The 24,769-nt window shown below is 40.8% G+C and overlaps 1 protein-coding gene across 5 annotated transcripts in view; it reads right to left on the reverse strand.

Annotated features, from left to right (window-relative positions):
* Positions 1 to 24,769, reverse strand: part of DIAPH2 (diaphanous related formin 2) — a 936,081-nt gene that overhangs the window by 864,393 nt on the left and 46,919 nt on the right. For 4 of the 5 annotated variants that reach the window (XM_059679395.1, XM_059679394.1, XM_059679398.1 and 1 more), the window contains exons 2-3: positions 15,624 to 15,656; positions 12,700 to 12,876 (exon numbers count right to left, since the gene is read on the reverse strand). In XM_059679395.1, the coding sequence (XP_059535378.1) occupies positions 12,700 to 12,876; positions 15,624 to 15,656 (210 nt within the window). The remainder of the gene's footprint in view (positions 1 to 12,699; positions 12,877 to 15,623; positions 15,657 to 24,769) is intronic. The other variant, XM_059679396.1, reaches the window with a different exon arrangement.

Genomic DNA, 24,769 nt, shown 5'->3' on the forward strand with positions numbered 1-24,769 from the left:
TACATATACCTCTTTACTATCATGAGTGTAAATTCAGAACATATATTTAGATTTTAGAAAACAAAAATATTATTTTCACTTCCCCCAAATCCTTAATCCTGAGTTTAACATTCAACCAGTGGTTTCCAGAGTCAAGAGATTACATAAAGGATCCACTGCAGTTTGTGAGACATTTATTTGTATTCAGAAACTACAAGAAAATAAGCTTTAATATTTAACATGAGTTTAACACTGGAGCCCTCACTGGATCCATAGGTCCAAATGGTACCTGAGGTATCTTAGGGGAAAGCTGGGGTATTGGCAATGTCTATTTGTTCACTGTCAGTGCACTGCACTGCACATACTGCAGTTTACATGTACCTGGTTAAGTGGATTTGTAGTTTGTTTTATCTAATTTTAACCAAATCACCCTAAACAATGGAAAAGTGGTTTTAAAAGTTTCCTGCAAAGACAACAGATTGAGGATAATAACATAATACAAGTAATGCAAACACAAGGGAACAAGAAAATGCCAGATTTTATTATCTCCTACTCTATGTTTGAGCCGTTCATCAGTCATACAATATGGTAAACATAATGAAAATCTAAAGCTAATAAGAAGTGGATACCACAAGATTAAAATTTATTAAGGTAGCTTTGAAATTTGGGTGGATATCAATTGTCAATGATGACTCCCACTTTAAGCCACCTCAACTTAACAGACCATTTAAAATCAATTGAATAGCAAAAGACAAAAGGTCTGTGACTGTGACGTTGGGTAAACACTTGGTAGAAGCAGCTGAAATAATACAGGCAGAAAAACATGACAGTAAACTAGAACAAATGCCTCTGTCAGCAAATACTATTAGAGACACTTAGAAATCACTGCTGGAAATTTGCTAAAACAAGTATTAGAAAAATTACTTAGTGTAAAAGGTTTATCATATAAATGAAAATACAGCTGCTTTTAAACAACTCAGCTTATATTATTTTCTAGATTGCTTCAATAACAAAATATAGAAACTACTTTTCTTTGAGTCACTAATGGAGCAATCTAATAGAGAAAACATGTTACAAAAATAAATGATTTACTTAATAAAAAGATGCTTTATAAAAAATAAAAAAAAAACTAAGTGGGAATGATTACTGAGTAAGGTTAGCCCACATGCAAAATTCAAGCTATTGCAAGAAAGAAGTTAAAACCAAAGGACAGAGAGTGCCACACAGAGTCAAGAATGTAGCTATTTTTTTTATAAAAGCTCATTTTTTTCAAATAAAATAGAATAGTTACAATATTTTGAAATGAGATAGGAAATAAGCATGAAAATGTGTTGTACTTTACAGAGATAGCTCTGGTTATCTCAAGACAAAGCATTTAAAAACTGCTGAAATTTAACATGAGTTAGGCATTTTTCACTCACAAAAAGACAAGTGATCCCTTGATAGTTTAACAATTAGTAAAAAAAAAAAAGGTAACTATTTAAAAGAAATGGCATTGGAAAAAACACACATTAGTGGACACAACTTCCAGGTCCATCTCCTTGACCCCTGTATGGTTCACTTCTTCCTCCCTCTTCCTGGCATTAGAGCAATGTCTGGAGCATACATGAGTAGACAAAAATGGGGATGAGGGTCTCCTCATTAAGAATAAAGAAGGAAATTTGCAAAGAGCCCAAGTCCCTGATGACATCTGGCAAAGCCATTTTTAAAGCCAATTTTGAACCCATTTATATAAAAATGTAACAGTCTGGATTAGTTGCAAGAACAACTGACTGTCATCAAGGAAGATGGAAATTTACTAGCCATGGTTCAGCAGGAAATCTTGCTTGATTCATAGACCGGACTGAGAAAAGTTAGTACTATGATTTAATAAGTGCTGCTAATGATGTTCTTGTTCCACTTGGACCTACATATCTTTGTCAGATTTATGTTTCAACTACAACAGACATCAAACCAAATATCAAAATAAAATGATCTTGGAACTAAACCTTCTAATTACTGTCTTTTTTTAACAAGACATAAAAAATGGCATTGTCATTGTTCTCACTAAAAAGTTATTAACCATGACAGAAAAAGCTTTTGTGCCATTAATAAATAAAATAAACTCATTTTAAATCATGGAAAGATCGTGTTCATGTCATGCTTTTCTCATTCTTTACTATGTATTTTATAATGTACATAGTCTTAGTACATGCATATATGTATATAATTATTAAGTAAAATATATTGGGGTTACTTGCTCAAACATGGGCAAAAGTAGGTTTACGGTTGTGAGTACACAAAACCCAGTTTATTCGTATATTATTGTTATTTATTTATTATTGTATTACATATTATTATTAATAGAGGCCCAGTACACAAAATTCATGCACAGGAGAGGGGTTTCCCTCAGCCGGTCCTGCACCCTCTCACAATCTGGGAGCACTGGCTCCTAACTGCTCACCTGCCTGCCTTCCTGATTGCCCCTAACCTCTCTGCCTGCCTGCCTGATCACCCGCAACCACTCGCCTGCCTGCCTGATTGCCCCTAAACACTCTGCCTGCCTGCCTGATCACCCCTAACTGCCTACCTGCTTGCCTGGTTGCCCCTAACCACATCTGCCTCGGTCCCCGCCACCATGGCTTCATCCAGCCGGAATGACGTCCAGAAGGTCATTCAGCTGTCCGGTCTAATAAGCATATTATGCTTTTATTATTATAGATTATTATTATTGACCTACTTTTGCCCCCTTCCCCACAGGATATGAAGTTAGAGACTACTACACTAGTCCAGAAGTTGAGAAAGTTTTTCTGTAAAGGATCAGACAGTAAATGTTTAGGCTCTGAAGGTCAAAGGGTCTTTGTCACAGCTACTCAACTCTGCAGTTGTAGCACAAAGGGAGCCATGGACAATATGTAAACAAATGGCCATGACTGGGTCCAATAAGACTTTATTTGTGAACACTGAATTTCATATAATTTTCATCTGCCCTGAAAACATCTTCTTTGATTCCCCCCCCAACCATTTAAAAATATAAAAAAAAGCCCTGGCTGGCATGGCCCAGTTGGTTGGGTGTCATCACATACACTGAAAGGTTGCCAGCTGGAATCCAGGTCAGGGCACATGCCTAGGTTGTAGGCTCGATCCTTAGTAGAGGGTGTGCAGGAGGCAGCTGATCGATGTTTCTCTCTCATTAGTGTTTCTATCTCTCCCTGCCTCTCTCTCTAAAATCAATAAAAACCTATTTCAAAAATTGTTAAATATATAAAAACAATTCTTACCCTGTGAGTCATACAAAATGAAATCCTACAGGCAAGGCTGGCATCTTTGTCATCTTTCTATTCCCTGTACTTAATAAAATATCTGGCTTTCAATAGAGAGTTGTCAAAGTTCTCCATGACACACATTTGTCTTTGCTTTTTCTTCCTCACAAGTACACCTTGTGTTCTGCTATGTCACCCCTATTAGAACATAAGCTAACTGGAGGGATTTTCTTTATGTCGTTCTCTGCTCTCTCTCCCCAGAGCTTAGAACACTGCCTGGCACATAAAAGGCATTGAGCTTCAATGAACTAAATCGTTCAAACTTGAGAATGCTTCAATGCTTTAAGAAATAAAGACTGAAAATTCAGAAGTGGCACTGGGTTTCATAGCATATTCAGGTCTTGAATGTTTCCTCCCTGAGCCCCTGGCACTGGTTTTAAGTATCCACAGTAGTCCACTCAAAAATGTTCTAATACCATGGAAATTGGCTTTTTACTTGCTTGTCTCCCTGACTAAACTCTGAGCTCTGTGGGGGGAAAGGAGGTGTTGCATCCAACTTTGTACCACCAGCATGTAGCATAGGACCTGGCATATTGCCCATATAAATAAATGGTTGTGAAAATGCATTGGCAATCGATACTAATAGAACCTTTCAAACCTTAAAAATATTTTGGAAAACATTTCTATGAACAAACCAAGAAAAGAAGCAGTGAACTGTGGAGTTTACCAGTTACAATCAGAACAAATTTGCAAACCTAGTACCTTTAACTTCTCTTCATGGGACTCCTAGCCTACTATTCTGTCAGTTGTAAAACCTTTGGTGAGGAGAATTATACTTGGAAAGGAAATTAAAAAGTGAGGCACATTTAGTTATCTTTTAGACCTGTTTATTGGGTAAATTTTGCTCCTCCTTCCTAAGCTTTTCTTAAGAGTCTGTGTTGACTAGAAATGATGCTGGAGTTTTCTCAGTCTAATGATATGGAGTAAGGATGCTGAAATGAAAATGTAGCCAATGGAAATTAAGCTATCTAGACAATTTCTAGGGATCTAATCACTTCTGAAAACTATTTCCATGGCTTATTATACATTTTAGGATCTACTTTACCAATAATTTTTTTAAATCTATCTTAACCATTAATTAACATAATTTATGTTGAGAGCACTAAAAGGGTCTCACCCAAGCTAACCAACTCCTACAAAACAGGTGTTGAGTGAGAAAGAAGCCCATGAAAGTAGTCAGCGGTGAATAAGCACACTTGGGCTAAAGCACACCACCTAGATTCAGCTATTCTCTTAACTAATGAAAGGCAAAAGTGAGAGAACAAAATTAAAAGCTGTAGTATTATTTATCAGAGTTATATCAGATGGAATATGGAACAGATACCTTAGCATTTGTTGCATATAACTATATTCTTATTAAATTATGACAAAATGCAAAATACATTAATATAAATTGCTGAATAGCAACAAAGTATAAAACATCAAATTTGCACATGGAATCATATGTTAAACATTGTTATTAATAAATAAATTTGAAATGAACTGTGTCTAGAAATTAATAATAAATCATCATAGTCTCATTTTTTGCATATAACCAAACTACTTAATTACCTTTATTAGAATGAAGTCCTTATTGACATATTTATATGAATCCAATGTCACCAGTGCAAGCTGGATCTCCACTCAGTAGATCCTTGTGCTAGCTAATGGAAATTAAATTCCAACTTGAAGACTCAATGTTTATTTTTAAGCTTAAAATGGAAATCCCCTACCACCTCCTCTAGCTCCCCCTAAAAAGAACAACTGCATACAAAAGAGCAACAATATTCAAAAGCAAATGTGAATGTTACAACATATTTATTCCTTGTTCTAACTGCATTAATTCAATTTGGGTAAAAATAAATCATCACTATTAAATATTTAGCAGTCCTTAACCAGTATACTCAATGTACAAAAACCAGTTTAGTTAGTCTCAGTAAGCTTAAAATGTTGAGTAGTTGCTCAAGTATAGCATTTTTTATTTCCTTACATTTAAAGTGTCAGGGAGGAGATATGTCACCAACACTACTTAAAGAAAATTAAAAATGCCTCTGATTAACATGAGAAATGCTACTAATATGAACCTTATTCAAATTTGAATTTGGGTTAGAGATGATATGTACTACTACTATATAGTCCAGTCATCCTTTAAAGTTATCCCCCCAAAATGTGGAAGCAGTATTGTTGTTTTGGTTCCACTACTTTTACCCATTTGTGTAAGATTTGAAAACATGACTTTGGGCGAGCAGGGGAAGAGGAACCTTAAAGAGCAATTTTAATTTACCCCATGCAGGTAATGATAAAAATCATATAAAAACAAGTGGCTGTTTTTATTATCGAAAGTTTTAATCAAAGAAACACCTCCTTGGAGGAGTGCAAGGGGGAAAAGGGGGAACATCTGTAATACTTTCAACAATAAAGATAAATTTAAAACAAACAAATAAAAAAATAAATACTTCCTAATTTTCAATTAATAGTCAGTGACCATACTCTAAGAACAAAATTCACTTTTACAAACTACTGAAGACACACAGCTAATAAGTTGCTTGTGCTCTATAAAATGAGCAATCACCTAAAAGTTTCAAATTTGGAGCTTTAAATCTATCAGCAATAGACACTGATACCATTGCTCAGAAGATATGTCCATTATTGTTTGATTGAGTATCCACAATATAAAAGATGACATACAATGCATAGATGACATTCAATGAAACATTCGTAATCTGCTAATATACACTAGTAAAGTAAAACCTAACCACTCAGATCTTTTAGTTAATGATACTCATTTCATGATTTTACTTAGCTCTAAAGAGCCAAGCGATTTTTTAAATGAATTATTAGTAACTAAATAAGACTTCTTATAATCAAATAAAAGTCAATACTTAAAAAAAAACATGTCCTGCAATAACTAAAGTTTTAGCTGAATATCCCTGATATCTACATCTACAAGTCTGTACAATGAGAAATACTGTTATAGACATGATCCTCAGGCATAACAAGTTTCAATGATCAGAGTAAGATAGGCTTATAGTTGAATACTAGAGGCCCAGTGGACAAAAATTTGTGCACTCAGGGGTGTCCCTCACCCCGGCCTGTGCCCTCTCACAGTTTGGGACCCCTCGGGGGTTGTCCATCTGCTGGTTTAGGCCCGCTCCCCAAGGGATCGGGCCTAAGCCGGCAGACAGACATCCCTCTGGCAGCCCAGGAGCCCTCAGGGGATGTCCACTTGCCAGCGGGGAGCAGGCCTAAGCTGCAGTCGGACATCCTTAGTGCTGCTGAGGAGGCGGGAGAGGCTCCCGCCACCACCGCTGTGCTGTCAGCCATCAGCCTGGCTTGTGGCTGAGCAGAGCTCCCCCTGTGGGAGCACACTGACCACCAGGGGGCATCTCCTGCATTGAGCATCTGCCCCCCTGGTGGTCAGTGTGTGTCATAGTGACCAGTCATTCCCAGTGTTTCTGCTGTTAGGGTCAGTTTGCATATCACCCTTTTATTATATAGGATAGAGGCCTGGTGCATGGGAGGGGGCCGGCTGGTTTGCCCTGAAGTGTGTTCCGGATCAGGATGGGGGTCCCCACTGGGGTGCCTGGCCATCCTGGATGAGGGGCTGATGGCTGTTTGCAGCTGGTCTCACACCCTTCAGGGTGGGGTTCCCCACTGGGGTGCTTGGCCAGCCTGGGTGAGGGGATGATGGCTGTTTGCAGCTGGTCACACACCCTTCAGGGTTGGGGTCCCCACTGGGGTGCCTGGCCAGCCTGGGTGAGGGGCTGAGGGCTGTTTGCAGCTGGTCACACACCCTTCAGGGTGGGGGTCCCCACTGGGGTGCCTGGCCAGTCTGGGTGAGGGGTTGATGGCCGTTTTCAGGCTGGCCACGGCCGCGGGCTGGAAGCAGGTATCTGGGATTTATTTAACTTCTATAATTGAAACTTTGTAGCCTTGGTCCCACTGGAAGCCTGGGTTGCCCCTGGCAACCCATGTTCCCAGCCCCTCCTTGAGCGGAGGACAGGCCAGTTGGAAGCAGGTATCTGGGATTTATTTATCTTCTATAATTGAAACTTTGTAGCCTTGAGTGGAGCTCAGGGCTGGCCAGGGCAGGCCGGAAGCTTGGCTTCCTCCATCGCAGGGGGCAAACAAGCCTCCTGCTCACTCCAGCTCCATGGCTGCCGCCATCTTTGTGACAGACTGAGGGTTAATTTGCATATTACTCTTTTATTAGATAGGATTGCCTCTCATTATTTAAGCTTTCACCAAGTTTCACCAAAATATATCATTACCCAGAAATTCCAAATAATTGTATCGGCAATGTTAAAGTAACTTATTTCTTGTCACGCATTTCAAAGACAGGAGAGGAAATAAAATCAATGTTGGGAGGTGGAGAGGGGAATATTTTAAATCGAAGAGAATGATCAACTGCATCAAATGCTGCTGATAAGTCAATCAAGATGAGACTGAGAACTGAGAGTGGGATTCAGCAGCATAAAGATCTTTGGTGACCTTGGTAACAGTTTTGATGGAATGGTGAGGTGGAAGCCTGGCTGGAGTAAGTTTAGGAGAGAAAGTGAGAGGTGAGAAATCAGAAGCAATCAATATAAACAAAATTAAGCGAGGTATTTTGCTTCAAAGGAGAGTAAAAATAAAGCAGTAGCTGGCAAGGGAGATAAGGTCAAGAAAAGGTTTTGTAAAATGAGACAGGTTGTATGCTGCTTGGAATGGCAGAAGACAGAGGAGAAAAATTATTGGGGCAATGTCCCTGAGTAGTTGAAAAGGAATGGAACCTTATACACAAATGGAGGGATTTGGAACATAAAAAGTTCACCTATGGTGACAGGTAGCAAGATAAACTATGTGAGTGCAGGTACTAAAAGTTGGGTAGATATATATGGTGGTGGAAGTTTTCTTCTGATTGCTTCAGTAAATTAAGCAGCAAGGTCATCAGCAGAGTATAAAGATAAGTAAGAGTTCTGAGGATTGAACATCAAAGTACAGGTGTGAAATAGTCATCTAGGAGCACAGCTGAGGGACTGGAGTTGAAATGTGTAAAATAATTGTCTGAAAACATCAGGGCCTATTTGGTGCTTTGGAAAAGGAATGTTTCTGATCATTAATAGGGCTTTATTGGACTAGAACAGGCAAAACCTGAAGGACAGGAGGAAGACCAGTTAGCAGGCTATTTTAGTATCCTACAAGAAACAACTAGAGAGGGATATTGTCGAAACTAGGGCAAGAGCACCTAGAGGACATTTGAGGAAACAGATGTAAAAGTCATTGCAAAAACCAAGCCAGTATGATTTGGCAAGCAACTGGAAGTGACTGAGAACACCAATGGAGTAGAAGATCGCCCGGAAGTGTCAAGCTTAAGTAAACTAGAGTAGGGCAATGCCACTGATAAACTCAAAGAACTATTTCAATACTGTAAAAATTAGTAACCAGTTGGGAGATTAAAGCAGTAAGTATAATTTGAGTAAGGCTTGAGTGAAGAGAAGAAAAAAATATATATATATATATTGCCCTGACTGGTTTGGCTCAGTGGATAGAGCATAGGCCTGTGGACTGAAGGGTCTCGGGTTCGATTCCAGTCAAGGGCATGTACCTTGGTTGCTGGCACATCCCCAATGGGGGGTGTGCAGGAGGCAGCTAATCAATGGTTCTCTCTCATCGATGTTTCTAACTCTCGATCCCGCTCCCTTCCTCTCTGTAAAAAATCAATAAAATGTATTTAAGAAAAAGAGAGAAAAGAGACATATTAAAAAAAAAACTATTTAAAAAATTAAAAGTGTTAATCAAGGAATGTTTCTGCTTCTGTTGTTATCATCACTGCTTTGGAGTTATTAAGATAAGGCAACCAAGTGGTAAATTGAGGGGCAATCTAGGTGATCTAGAATATTGGCAACTAAAGAAAGAACTTTATTTGATAAAGAAAGATAATGGAACACATTTATGAAATTACTTATGCAGAGAGCTTATATGCCAGGCACTATTCTATGACTATCATCTCCTTTAATCCTTTAAGATAAGCATATGAGGTAGATCCTTTTATGTCTTTGTTACAGTTAAGGAAAACAAAATGTACAGATGTTTATATAACCTTTGCAAGTTAATGCGATTAATGGCGAAGCCAGAATTCAAATCCAAGTTGGAATGACCCCAAAGGCCTTGTTCATAACCACTACACAATACACATTTTGTAAAATTAGAAGCGTGGGACAGAGAGCATAGATTATTTAGGAGAATTTCAGAGTTAAAGATCTTACATAGGTGGAATCATTCCAAAGAATAACACAGTCCAACCAAGGCATACTCGTGCCAATAATTAGCTAAATGTATAAGTGCAGAAGTGAGAGTTTAGGAAATCAAAGAACTAAGAGCAAAAAAAGCATGGGGCTGTCAACACAATAGTTGAAATCACCAAAATCAAGGGAAAATTCAAAAGGATAGCCAGGTGCTTTTATCATCAAGGAAGGTCAGCAGATAACAGGCTTCACAAGAGAAAGGGTTGCTGAACGATGGTTCAAAGATGGCATGGAAGGAGCAGGTAGAAAACGGCACGCAGGGCTGAAGAGGGCACAAATGGCAGGACTTGTGTTGGGGACAAGCCAGATAGAAGGAACAGTGGCGAGATAGAAGGAATAGTCAAGGAAAAGTTTAAAGATAAAGGGAATTGTTTGTCTTCATTCAACAACTTTCAACTGATATTTATTGAAGGCCTATTACTTCCTCTTCTAGGCACAGGAGGGAAACAGTGGGGGTGGGATGGGTGGTGACAAGCTGTTCCATAATGAGCAGAGTAGAAGGGTCTGGATTTGCAGTGATTCGTAACCTTTTATTTTGGTATGGGTGAAGGGACCTTGGGAACTCCTGTGAACTCTAACTCCAGATAAATAGACATCCACCTGAAAATATTACAATGCTAAGTGGGAGAGAATAAAGAAATCATGAGTCAGGATCTCCACTTCTTTTCTGGTCAAGCAAGCCAGTGTAATACGGCCCAAACCTCATCTGTCTCCTCTCCTACCATAAACTAGTGAATACTCAAAATATGATATTTATTATCCTATCTAATAAAAGAGAAACATGGTAATTAGCATACGACCGCTACCCTTCCCATTGGCTAATAAGGGCGATATGCAAATTAACTGTCAGCCAAGATGGCCGCCAGCAGCCAGGCAGCTGGAAGTGAACATGAGGCTTGCTTGCTTCAGTGACGGAGGACTCCAACGTTCCCGGCCTGCCTTGCCGGCCTCTGAGCTTGCAGTTTGAAACACTGTAACAAATATAGAAGCTAAACAAAACCCCAGAAACCTGCTTTCAGCCCGCAGGGATCTCAGAGCTGGAGTTATACATTGTTTCGATTATAGAACACAAACAAACCAGATACCTGCTTTCAGCAGCAGAGGCCTCAGAGCTGGAGCCAGAGCTAAAGCTGGCCCAGAATAAAAATAAAAATAAAAAAAGGAGCAGTTGGGAGCTTCAGTCACCCGCCAGCTTGAAAACAGCCCTCAGCCCCTCACCCAGACTGGCCAGGCACCCCAGTGGGGACCCCCACCCTGAAGGGTGTGTGACCAGCTGCAAACAGCCATCATCCCGTCACCCAGGCTGGCCAGGCACCCCAGTGGGGACCCCCACCCTGAAGGGTGTGTGACCAGCTGCAAACAGCCATCATCCCGTCACCCAGGCTGGCCAGGCACCCCAGTGGGGACCCCCACCCTGAAGGGTGTGTGACCAGCTGCAAACAGCCATCATCCCATCACCCAGGCTGGCCAGGCACCCCAGTGGGGACCCCCACCCTGAAGGGTGTGTGACCAGCTGCAAACAGCCATCATACCCTCATCCAGGCTGGCCAGGAACCCCAGTGGGGACCCCCACCCTGAAGGGTGTGTGACCAGCTGCAAACAGCCATCATCCCCTCACCCAGGCTGGCCAGGCACCCCAGTGGGGACCCCCACCCTGATCCAGGACACCCTTCAGGGCAAACCAGCCAGCCCCACCCATGCACCAGGCCTCTATCCTATATAGTAAAAGGGTAATATGCCTCCCAGCACTGGGATCAGTGGAGCCGAGAGGCCTCCCGGCACCAGGATCAGCGTGACAGGGGGCAGCGCCCAAACACCCTGATAGCCCTGCGGCTATGTGTGTGATAGGGGGCAGGGCCACAACCTCCCTATCTGCCCTGCTCTGTTCGTGACAGGGGAAGGTGCCCCAACCTCCTGATCAGCCCTGCTTTGTGCCTCATATGGGGGAGCTCCCCAACCCCCTGATCGCCCTGCGGCTCTGTGTGTGATAGGGTGTGGCGCCCCAACCCCCCCCCCCACAACGGGCCCTGCTCTGTGTGTGACAGGGTAGAGCCATAACCTCCCCATCGGCCCTGCCCTGAGTGTGAGAGTGGTGGTGCCCCAACCCCCTGATTGGCCCTGCTCTGTGGGTGATAGAGGGCGGCACCCCAACCCCCTGATCCGCCCTGCTCTGTGTGTGACAGGGGGTGGTGCCCCAACTCCCCTATCGGCCCTACTCTGTGAGTGACAGGGGGGAGCTCCCCAACCCCCCTGATCAACCCTGCTCTGTGCGTAACAGGGTACGGAGCCCCAACCCCCCTGATGGGCCTGCTCTGTACGTGACAGGGGGCAGTGCCCCAACCCCCTGATTAGCCCTGCTCTGTGTGTGACGGGGTGGCATCGGAACCTCCCAATCCACCCTGCTCTGTGCATGACAGGGGGCTGCGCCCCAACTCCCCAATCAGCCCTGCTCTGAGCCCGACCAGGGGCTGCACCTAGGGATTGGGCCTGCCCTCTGCCACCAGAGAGCAGGCCTAAGCCAGCAGGGCGTTATCTCCCGAGGGGTCCCAGACTGCGAGAGGGCACAGGCCGGGTAGAGGGACCCCTCCTCCCCCCCCCCAGAATGCACAAATTTTTGTGCACCAGGCCTCTAGTCTAATATAAGAAATAACATAGACCACAAGCTATAAAATACAAGCAACATGCTAGGAAATGTTGGTTGTGTGACTATTGCTATAGAAATAACTTAGAGGAAATAATATCTCTCCCCCCACTAATGGTTTTATCACTTCTTCCCTCCCAATTCTGTTTCATATACCGAACAAGATACCTTGTGCAGCAAAGAGGACTTAGGCCTGTTTCGCTGTATAGAAACAGGAACACAAATTAGTTACCTGAAAATTTGATTTGATGTGCCAGAGACTACAAAATGCTACAGATCAAAAGTAAGTAAGACAGCCTCTGCTTTAAGGAGCTCAAACTGGAAGAGATAAGTAGGAATGTTAGCTCAAAAAACAGATACTTTTGAAAATAGTTCTGCTGTATCGGCCAAGTTTCTGGTCCATCCTTTATGTGACATAAACACAGTCCATACAAACATACCTACTTAAAACCCAGTGTTATTCCGGGCACACGCATTTTTAAATTACAACAAAAGTAGGGGTCCACCTTACCATCATTTTTTCAAAGAGATCCAGTACTTCCTTTTCTGACAAATTCAAAGATCGTTCATCGTATAATGGCTGAGGTGCTGGAAATTCATTCATCGCAACTTGAGAATCAATAGGATGTTGAATAAGATGTTTTTCTTTTTTGACAGTAGATTTTCTAAAACTTGTAATTCGGTCACGCTGCAAAGAGAAAACAACAACAAATAAGCCCTAAAAAGGAGATTGGGAATCACAAAAAAAAGGAACTGAAACATCAAAATGGCACTTAGTATGACACACAACATTATTGCCTTTTGACAAAATGTTATTTTAAGCAGCAAGCTCCGGTTAGAGATTGTACTATTTTGAAACCCTGAAGTAGCTCTCCAGCCTAGGCGGTCTGGGGGCTGAAAAGTATTCCTTAAAAAGTAAAACTCAGTTCTCCGTCATTTCAGTTTTGCACAGGAAGTAGGTAAACAAAAAGTCCTGCATCAAAGTCATGTGGGTTGTTTCAGGGAGAATGTCTTTGTTGGCAACTTTCAAATCATGAGAAAGAGAGAAAGAAAATAAAAAGAGCTTCCGATATCGAGTTCTAAGGGGATGTTATAGTAATGTTTGTCTTCTTCAAGGTGCCAAAAATTGTGACAAGTATCTGTGAGTACTTGCTCAGTGTAGCAGTAGAGTATCGTGGTTAAGAGCACGAATTCTGAAGGCAGACTACCTGAGTATGAATCTGCCTTTTACTTGCTCAGTTTGCCTGTGCAAATTAGATAGTCTCAGTTTCCTCATCTCCAAAACAGCACAATGAGCCCTAGCCAGTTTGGCTTAATGGATATAGCATCGGCCTGCAGACTGAAGGGTCCCAGTTTTGATTTGGGCCAAGGGCACAAGACTGGGTTGCAGGCTCAATCCCCAGTGGGGAGTGTGCAGGAGCAGCTGATCAGTGATTTTTCTCTCATCACTGATATTTCTATCTCTCCCTCCCTCTCCCTTCCTCTCTGAAATAAATTAAAAAATATAAAAATAAAAAGTAATATAGCACAATGATTTAACATGTCACATAAGTAAATAATGATATTACTTACACCATAGGGTTATTGTGCAATAAAATAAATTGATATGCCTAATGCATTTAGCTGCTATTTATTATTGTTGTTCTTACTATTACTATTATTTCCTCTACCTTTTTTTTCTGCCCTAAAAAGTAGAACCAACAAGACATCACCTTTTCTATTTACTGGAAACACAACATAAACAGAAATATCTTAATCCTACAAACACTATTATGAAGGACTTGCTATTTAATGGATATTGACTCTGAACCATTGATTCCACGTACAATCTCTAATAATTAGCTTTCTATTTCACATAAAGTGGGTTAACGACTCCAGTTGCACGTGAACAGGCCATTCTGTTTTAAACCACAAAACATTAGACATCAAAAATTAGTAAGGACAATAAAACTGAATGCAGCTCGGTTTTATTCTGTTTCTGTTAGGAAGCATATGCACACTGTCAGCTCACGTTAAACAAACAAGCAGACACAGGGCAGATGCAAGGACTGCGTGTCTTCACTGCCAGGTTACCGAGTCCTTATACATTACTTCAACAATACAAAAAGCGTCAAGAAGTCATTACTGCAACTTATGTAAGTTTCTGTTGACCCCCAGTAAAAAAACAAACAGACCTTTCATATTGATTCAAAGAACACTTTTTTTTTTCTTAAAAGGTGTGCTTTGAAATAAATATGAGTAGTTTTAAGCAGCTTATTTAGGATTACAAAAATGATTTTAGTATGTGGTTACTTACAAAGAGATTATATAAATCATAATATTCTAGAGCCGGGAAGAAACTTGAAAAATAATCCAAACCAACTCTCTCATTTCACAGAAAAAGTGACTCGCTAAATTCACGAGTCTCTGGTTTCTATCCCAGTGTTCACAGTAAGGTTCATTTTTTTAAAAATCATCTTTAACAATATTTTCAAATTTTCTTTAAACTCTGAGAAAAATTAAGTTGGTTTAGATATGTAGTATATCTTTGAACAACTGAAGAAAAAAATATTAAGCAATCCCAAATAAGCTGAGTACATATTCAACAGTCAAATTTCACTAAAAGATATGGTGGACATAAAAGCATTCAAATATGCAATCAACCGTTAAATCAACATACCTCTGTTCCTGTCCCTTCATATCATTTAATATTTACTTTTGCCGAGCTGGCTTTTCTACTGAGTAGCATTATTTACATATATATTTGATCTTCCACTATGCCCTTCATTTCTATCTAGAAAACTGGCTTTTGCTTTCAGCTATATCTTGATAAGAAAATGAAGTTAATCTGAATACTTTCACCTCCTTAAATTACTAACAGTATTTTACATTATTTGTAGATAGGTAATTTCACCAAGTAAAAATTGGCATTGCTTACAATACTGTTTCTTTAAAGTTTAGCTATAAAAGGGCACATTTAAATTTTAAAGCCCATAACTTTTAATAAGGTTTACTGAGATAGATTCAGCTCAAAAATATTTAAGGATTTTAAATATCTGACTAACATAATGAACTTAACCTCCTTTCTATGTTACATTAATTTCTTCCAATATTCATATTACTAGTTAACATATTCACAGTCAATTTTCTTAAGCTATCAAAAAAGGAAACATCTGGATTTTCCAGAGTGATATTCACAGAGAGATTTTTTCTAATTTGGTTAAGTTATATACCAAGATGATAATATCAAAATTTTGTTGAGATTTCATATAATAGTTTTATGTTAAAATTCAAACAAAGAAGTCATTCTATTGAAAATTCTTCCATTCTACTGTACTTTGTAAACATCCAAACATTCTATATCTTACATATATCAATGCTGTAATGTCCACTCACTTTAATATAAAAGCAACATGCATAAGTAATGCAATAACATGCTATTAAAGACCACCTTACCACATCATCTGCCAAAGTTTTTATTTGAATGTTCTATTAAAACCAAAAGAAAAAAAGAAACACCTGTCAATAAGAGAAACTCATAGATAAAACAATAATTGAATAATTCTCATTTTTATTTTATCAAGTATAACTAGTCAAAAATAATCAGACAGTTTAAATATATTAACAAGCACATTTTTTACAAAAGGAAAAAAAAAACTTTTTAAAAATTTAAAATAAAGGGTGTAGTGGGGATGTCTATTTGTTTTTAAAGATGGTGCCCAAGGTCCCGAAGTCACATTTGGATCAGACATCATGGCCACAGTGCTCAAACATAAGAAAACATACAGTGAAGTCATAAACCCCTTTCAAGTTTTTTCAAAGTTTTAGAATGAATGATCATGTTTTTACAATAGATAGATAAATTTAAAAATATCTACACTAATAAAAGAGAAAAATGGTAATTGGCGTACGACGATACCCTTTTCATTGGCTAATCAGGGCTATATGCAAATTAACTGCCAACTATGATTGGCAGTTAACTGCCAACTAAGATTGGCAGTTAACTGCCAACAAGATGGTGGTTAATTTGCATATGTAGGCACAATGCAGGGAGGCGAAAGGGAAAGCAGGAAGAAGCCCCCTGCCACTAACAGTGATCGGAAACCCAGGGGGGAGCTAAGAGCTGGGGGGCAGGGCAAAGGCGGCCCTGGGGCCGCCTTTGCCCTGCCCCCCAGCCATGATTGGAGAATCAGGCACCTTTGCCGCCCTGGCCAGTGATAGCAGGAAGTAGGGGTGGAGCCAGCGATGGGAGCTGGACACAGTCAAAGCTGGCAGTCCCGGGAGCTAGGGGTCCCTTGCCTGGGCCTAAAGTGGAGCCCACGATCGCGGGCCCGCTGCAGCTGTGGGTCCCCGCTGCCCGGGCCGGACGCCTAGGCCAGAGGTGTTAGGCCTGGGCAGGGGCGGAGCCTGCAACCGCAGGGAGCTGGGGGTCCCCTGCCCAGGCCTGACACCTCTGCCGGAGGCCTCAGGCCTGGTCAAGGGGCCGATCCGGTTATTGGTGATCGGAGGGTGATGAGGGTCAACTCCTCTGGCCGAGGCATCAGGCCTGGGCGGGGGGCGGAGCCGGGGATTGGGGGGATATGATGGTCCCCTTGCCCAGGCCTGAAGCCTGGGTCAGAGGCATTAGTCTTGGGCGGGGGGTGGAGCAAGTGATCAGAGGGAGATGAGGGTCCCCTGCCCAGGCATGATTCCTGGGCCAGAGGCCTCAGGCCTGGGCGGGGGCCAGAGCCAGTGATCGGGGGGAGATGGGGGTCCCCTGTCCAAGCCTGACACCTCTGGTGGAGGCGTCAGGCCTGGGCAAGGGGCCGATCAGGTGATCAGAGGGTGATGGGGGTCTACGCCTCTGGCTGAGGCATCAGGCCTGGGCAAGGGGCAGAGCCAGCAATTGGAGGGGTCTGGGGTCCCCTGCACAGGCCTGATGCCTGGGCCAGAGGCATCAGGCCTGGGCTGGGGGCAGAACCAGTGATGGGGGGAAATGAGGGTCCCCTGCCCAGGCCTGACATCTCTGTCGGAGGCGTCAGGCCTGGGCAAGGGGCTGATCCTGCGATTGGAGGGTGATGGGGGTCAACGCCTGAGGGCTCCCAGTATGTGAGAGGGGGAAGGCTGGGCTGAGGGACACTCCCCCCCCCACACACACACACCCCCAGTGCACGAATTTCGTGCACCGGGCCCCTAGTATATAAATAAGAAGAAAAATGTCATATTTAATAGTAATAAAATATAACACAACAGCTCAGTCTAGAACTCTGTTAAATCTGATGGGTGTTTAAAGGACATCTTTATAAACAGTCTAGATAAAACTGAACTTAGTGATTCTTTTAATATATGCCCATTTCTCAAAAACTCCAACACTTTTTTTGGATGTGGCTCTCTACTTCTAATGCTGAAAATCATTGGAAATGGTGTATTCTAGTTAATAAACACTACCACATAACATACATAGGCACCATGATTTGAAGAATCAGAATACAATAATACTAAAGTAATAAAGCAATACTAAAGTAAGCAAAGTAACATCTAATAATTTAGTAATCTTCATGATTCAGAAGATACTTCAAGATCTTACAATAATATACAATTAGCATGAAGGGCAGTTATTATATTATAAATGTTTTGAACTGCCAACCAAGTGACAAGATTAGGGAAGAACAAGTTTTGTTTAAATTGCCTGTTAGGAATTGAAATTAACCCTTCTGCTACATCATGTACATTTATTTCCTACAACATAAACTAATGATATACACCAACTTGGTCATGCGTGCTCACATCCCTTTTTACTAAGCGAAATATGGTCTTCTCACTGATGGGGAGAAGTCCATTATGAGTTTTAAGGAAGTGAGAATTATTTGGTCTCCGGATCTCATGAAATTGTCTCCAAGTAGCACCAACAAAATGCTGTAAAGATCACCCTCCTCTCAATCAGCTGGGACAAACACACTATTATCTGCACATTTCATTTTCTACTCTCAATCCATCGATTCCCTCAGGGATCTACACTTCTACATCTTTATACAATGCCTTCACTATATCCTGCTGACACAATTCCCAATCAATCTTTATTGCCTGAGGAAAATAAAAGAGGGGGGATTAGTTACATCAGAAAGGAAGCTATTTTAAGAGAGAACTTCCTAAGACTATCTCCAGCTGGTATTTTCTCTTTAATTTTCCCCATGGATTACCTGAAACTGTTTTATGCACAATGACAAACTTCATGATCTCCTGTAATGTAAAATCAGAGTGCAAAATGGCAAAGCTTCAAAGGTGCCTCAACTACCCTGTTACCATCTGGATATGTATGTCCACCTTATTATTAGCCAGATTATATAGTTCTTCAAGCAACGCCTGCTTTTCTTCTCTTCCCATTCTGTGGGGTTATAAACTCAAGACTAGAAACAAATCTGTATCTTCAACGTTAGAATGTAAATTAGGAAAAAATATAATTTTATTTTGTCAAATTCTCTATGGTAAAGTACACATACATGTGGAATGCTTTAAATCTATATCTCGGTTTTTAATATAATGTTGACAGTTTAATAGGAGGACAGAAGAAAAAAAGTAATGCTAGCAATAGTATCACCTTGTCTATGGGAAGAAACTTGAGTGTTTTTCTCTTTTATAAGTTAACATATTTTTGTCCATATTAAATCACACATTAAAGAGTTAGAGACTTATTAAAGTTAGATGGAATTTGAGAGCATCTAGTCAAAACCTCTCATTTTACAAGTGACAAAACTGAAGCTTGAAGACGATGAGTAAATTCCCAAAGGACCACAGATCTGGTTATTACTTGGTACTACATCTTAGTTAACATGTGACCTTTTCAGTGAGTATAATTAAGTTCTAGGACATTAGGACTGAATTACTGAATTGAAACAGTTCATGATAATCTCACGTTCAGAGATACCCCTTTGTGGGTAACTGCCCTTTTGCCACCATTACCCAGGGCTCAAGCATCATTGCAAAGACCATTCCCCTGGCACCCATAGTCCTTCCCCAACACATTTTACATGTCATCTACTAAACTCAATTTGACCAATATACTTTATGCTCTTTGAGTGCTAATCAGGTAGTTATTCTCCATATACAAGCTATATGCTAATTTAGATTATTCAGAATTCTTAAATTTTACATTCCTAATTATTCCTTAATTCTGCCACAATTCTAAAAGTCAGACCACTTCTAGGTGGGTGGCAGGAGGGAAAAATGAGTATACAATTAATAACCCAATGAGCACTACATGAGCAGGAAGTGGGCAAAATGTCTCAGAGGGTCAGACAGACTTTCACAAAGGAGGGTAACACTTATTAATGGTTAGATCTGCATTCCATTTATCCAGGCTTAAGATTCCCATGCCACCTTTCCTTCATTCCCTATAGTCAAGCAGCTGTCAAGTTCCATGGTAATCTTCCTGCAGTTCCCTCTTCATCCTCACTCAAAACATCCTACTTTAGATTCTAATCGTCAGCAAGGCAACTCTCGTAATAATTACCTCTGCTTCCACTCTTTTCTCACTGCCAAGGTCCTCTTCTTAAAGCAGAGATCTGGTTCCAACCACCATCACCTCCTACCTAGATTTCTGGAATACAGTGGGGCCTTGACTTACGAGTGTCCCGACTAATGAGTTTTTCGAGATATGAGCCATCTCTCGGCCAATTTTTTGCTTTGAGTTGCGAGCTAAAATTTGGGTTACGAGCCAGCTTCAGATACCCCACCGCTAGTTGGCACAGCGAACATCACAGTGAATACCACAACATCAGCCCAGCATCACGTGTCTCACTCGTTCACTTTTTTATTTGACATACGAGTAATTTGAGTTACGAGCTCCGTCATGGAATGAATTAAACTCGTAAGTGAAGGCCCCACTGTAGCCTCCTAATCTGTCTCCCTACTTACATTTTCAACCTCCTACAGTTAATTTTGAACAGACTGAAGTGATACTGTTAACATCAAAATCAGATCATGTCACTCTTCTGCTCAATGCTTTCCAATGACGCTCTATTTTCACTGCATGTGAAAGTCAAAATCCTTACAATAGCCTACAAAGAAGGCCCTATGGATCTGCATACTCGCTATATCCCTCTGACCTCACCTTCTATTACTGCCCCTTTCATCCACTCTGCTTCAGTCACACTGACCACCTCACTATTCCTCAATAAGGCAATAAGCCTCATGCACTAGCTCCTTCCTCTGCCTAGACTGCTCTTTTCAATTATCCATATAGCTCACTCCATCACCACCACCATCCCCCTTCCAAGTTTTTGCTCAGTGAGCTCTACTCTATCGATCCTGTTTAAATGGAAACATCTCCTCTGGGTATGCCTGACTTTCCTTACTGTGCTCTACTTTTCCTTGCTTCAGTAGGACTTATCACATTTTAACATGGTCTATACCAGTGATGGCGAACCTATGACATGCGTGTCAGAGGTGACACGCAAACTCATTTTTTTGGTTGATTTTTCTTTGTTAAATGGCATTTAAATATATAAAATAAATATCAAAAATATAAGTCTTTGTTTTATTATGGTTGCAAATATCAAAAAATTTCTATATGTGACACGGCACCAGAGTTAAGTTAGGGTTTTTCGAAATGCTGACACGCCGAGCTCAAAAGTTTTGCCATCACTGGCCTATACTTTACTTTTTTTTGTCTGTAGGCTCCATGAGAATAGAGATATTCATCTGTTTGATTCAGGGATGCACCCCTAATGCCTAGAGCACTGCTTGGCAAAGGCACACTAAAAATTATGACTGTCATACACCTGTTCATAGTCAATGGCTTCTAATACAGGATAAAGACTAATAGCCTTGGAGAAACCAAGATGGCGGCATAGGTAAACACCGGAAATTGCTGCCTCGTGCCACCACTTCAAAAATACAACTAAAAGACAAAACAGACGCCATCCAGAACCACAGGAAGGCTGGCTGAATAGAAATTCTACAACTAGAAGGAAAGAGAAAAGCACAATGAGACTCAGAGGAGGTGCGGAAGTAAAGTGCAGAGGTACCGAGGCGCACGCGGAAAGGGCTGGCAACTGAGGACACGGTTGTCTTTTTTAATCGGGAGGGAGACACATGCTCCCACTCTGAACTCCAGTTCCGGGCTAGTCTCTGGGGACCCAGACTCATACGGGGAGAAACTGGACTGTCGAAACTGGACTGTCTGGCAGTGAGCGGAACTCAAGGGCGGCTTTCTCTCAGAGGTGCTTGCAGCGATTACCAGGACACTGAGACTCGGGACCTCTTAGGGTAGGACTGAGGATCAGCCATAGCTGTTTGCTCTGCCCTGTTGATTCCCTGAGACCCTGCCCCACCCAAGCTGTGCTCAGAGGCTTTTGCATATGAATGACCTGGCCCTTTGCAATCTAAAATTACCTAACAAACTGCAGCTGGGTCAAAGAGACCCAGAACTTCCAAAAGAAGGCCCAAGGCCCCACAGCAGCTTGCATTGCTTCACAGCTGGGCCTCATCTGGGCACCTCCAAATCCCAAACAAAGAAGAATAATCTGCAGATCTCTCCATAGCTCCTGCTGGGTAGCCTCAGGCAGAGGCTAAATTAGCATCTCCTTAGAGATCCAAGTGCCAGTGTACCCAGTGGTCAGAGTGGGTCCATCCAAACTACAACTCCTCAGATCCATAAGGGACACACTCAAGGGGCAGTCTCAGTGAGCAACAAAGCTCCACTGTAGCAAGTCTTGCCCCAGAAGGGTGTCTCCAGCACAGAAGTTCTCCCACCATAGACACAGCTGATTCTCACAGCTGATTGGCCTGGAGGTCAATTCCTCCCAGTGATACCAACTACAATCAAGGCTTAACTACAACAAGACTGTGCACACAGCCCACAAAGGGGTGCACCAAGAGTGTCCACCTCAGGTAACTGAGAAGGCTAAGCTACTGGGCCCTATAGGACACCTAACAGAGAAAGCCACCCTATCAACACAGGGAAGCAGCCAAAATGCAGAGACAAAGAAACAGGTCACAAATGACAGAAATGGAGGAAAGCAAACTACTGGATATAGAGTTCAAAACCAAACTTATAAGGTTTTTCAAGAATTTTCTAGAAACCGCAGATAAATTTAGTGAGACCCTCAATAAATCTAGTGAGACCCTCAAGGATATGAAAAAGGACCAAATAGAAATTAAGTATACACTGACTAAAAAAAGAATATTATACAGAGATCTAACAGCAGACTAGAGGATCACAAGAATCAAGTCAAAGATTTGAAATACAAAGAAGTAAAAAACACCCAACCGGAATAGAAAAAAGAAAAAAGAATCCAAAAATATGAAGATAGTGTAAGGAGCCTCTGGGACAACTTCAAATGTACCAACATCCGAATTATAGGGGCACCAGAAGAAGAGAGAGAGCAAGATATTGAAAACCTATTTGAAGAAATAATGACAGAAAACTTCCCCTACCTGGTGAAAGAAATAGACTTACAAGTCCAGGAAGCACAGAGAACCCCAAAGAAAAGGAATCCAAAGAGGACCACACCAAGACACATCATAATTAAAATGCCAAGAGCAAAAGACAAAGAGAGAATCCTAAAAGCAGCGAGAGAAAAACAGTTAGTTACCTATAAGGGAGTACCCATAAGATTGTCAGCTGATTTCTCAACAGAAACTATGCAGGCCAGAAGGGAGTGGCAAGAAATATTCAAAGTGATGAATACCAAGAACCTACAACCAAGATTACTTTACCCAGCAAAGCTATCATTCAGAACTGAAGGTCAGATAAAGAGCTTCACAGATAAGAAAAAGCTAAAGGAGTTCATCACCACCAAACCAGTATTATATGAAATGCTGAAAGGTATTCTTTAAGAAGAGGAAGAAGAAGAAAAAGGTAAAGATACAAATTATGAACAAGTACATATCTATCAACAAGTGAATCTAAAAATCAAGTGAATAAAAAATCTGATGAACAGAATAAACTGGTGAATATAATAGAATCAGGGGCATAGAAAGGGAGTGGACTGACAATTCTTGGGGGGAAAGGGGTGTGGGGGGTGCAGGAAGAGACTGGACAAAAATCGTACACCTATGGATGAGGATAGTGGGGGAGGTAAGGGCAGAGGGTGGGGTAGGAACCAGGTGGAGGGGAGCTATGGGGGGAAAAAAGAACAACTGTAATAATCTGAACAATAAAGATTTAATTTTTTTAAAAAAAGAAGTACAAATTGGTAGTTACAGAATAGTCATGGGGATGTAAAGTACCACATAGAGAATATAGTCAACAATATTGTAATAATTATATATGGTGTCAGATGGGTACTAGATTTACCATGGTGATTACAGTAAGTGATATACATGTCTAATCACTGGGTTGTACACCTAACACTAATATAATATTGTATGTTAACTGTAATTGAAAAATAAAAAATATTATTTAAAAAAAAGACTAATAGCCTTAATATGACATTAAAAGTCCTGTATTGTTCAGCCCTAGTTCTATTTCTTCTACTTATTCTCTTTGCTCATGATCCATATGCTACAAAAAACAAAATGGAAATCCGGAAATCCTTTTCCCACATGTATGGCCCAGTACATCCTGATAGTGCACCCACTGCTCCCTATACCTGAAATGCCCATATAGCTAGATAAATTTCTCTTTCTAGAGCTACTTTTGAGTTTAATGTTTGATTACTGATAAATCAAAAGTCAAAAATAATACCATAGAAGGTTTATGCTTTTTTAGTGTTTTCTTACAGTTGTTGTTTTTTAACAGACATCTTCAGGAATAACAGAGCATGCGAAGGCACATAGGAAATTATAGTCATGTAAAAAATTATTGCAATTACTTGTGATAGAGAACCATACAGAAAAAACACTCTGCTTGTGATTTCTTGATTTATAAGTTTCATTCAACTACAGAGTGTATATCTTGTATAACTATGCACATTTGGCTAATATGGATATTTTCTTATAGATTTCCCTCATGTAAAAATCTACTTTCATAAATATCTTCTTGATGCCATTGTTTAGAACTCTTCTTTATAAATGTTCAGAAAAAAAGAAAAAATGTGGTCTATTAAAGAGGAAAGTCTTTAAGCAGATGTGAAGAGTTTTCAGCTTCAGAAGGGATGATTTTTGGCCACTATACATGGAAAAATACACTGAAATTATTGTATCAGTTACAATTAAATTATCTAACATAGAAAATAAATTATTTCTGCCACACAATTGCCTTTCTATAGCAGTCAAAAAAGAAAGGTACACCCTAGCCAGGTGGTTCCATTGGTTGGAGCATCATGCCCTACACAAAAGGTTGTAGGTTTGATCCCTAGTCCAGGTACATACAGGAGGCAGTTGATGGATATTTCCCTCTCATATCAATGTTTCTCTCTCTCTCTGTGTCTCTCTGTCTCTCTCTCTCTCTCTCTCTCTCTCTCATCTCTTCCCCCTTCCTCTTTCTCTAAAATCAATGAGTGTATATCCTCAGGTGAGCCTTTAAAAAAAATGAAGGTATAAAAGGAATTAAGAACAATGACAAAAACCAACAGCAAAAAGACAAACTTTAGAGAACTGTAAAGAGCTGTTTCTTTGATAAGAATAAATCAGTCATTTTTACGTAAAGTGACTTTTAAAACATATTTTTACATGGTTGT

Source organism: Myotis daubentonii, chromosome X (assembly GCF_963259705.1).
Source record: "Myotis daubentonii chromosome X, mMyoDau2.1, whole genome shotgun sequence".
Classification (NCBI taxonomy): Eukaryota; Metazoa; Chordata; class Mammalia; order Chiroptera; family Vespertilionidae; genus Myotis; species Myotis daubentonii.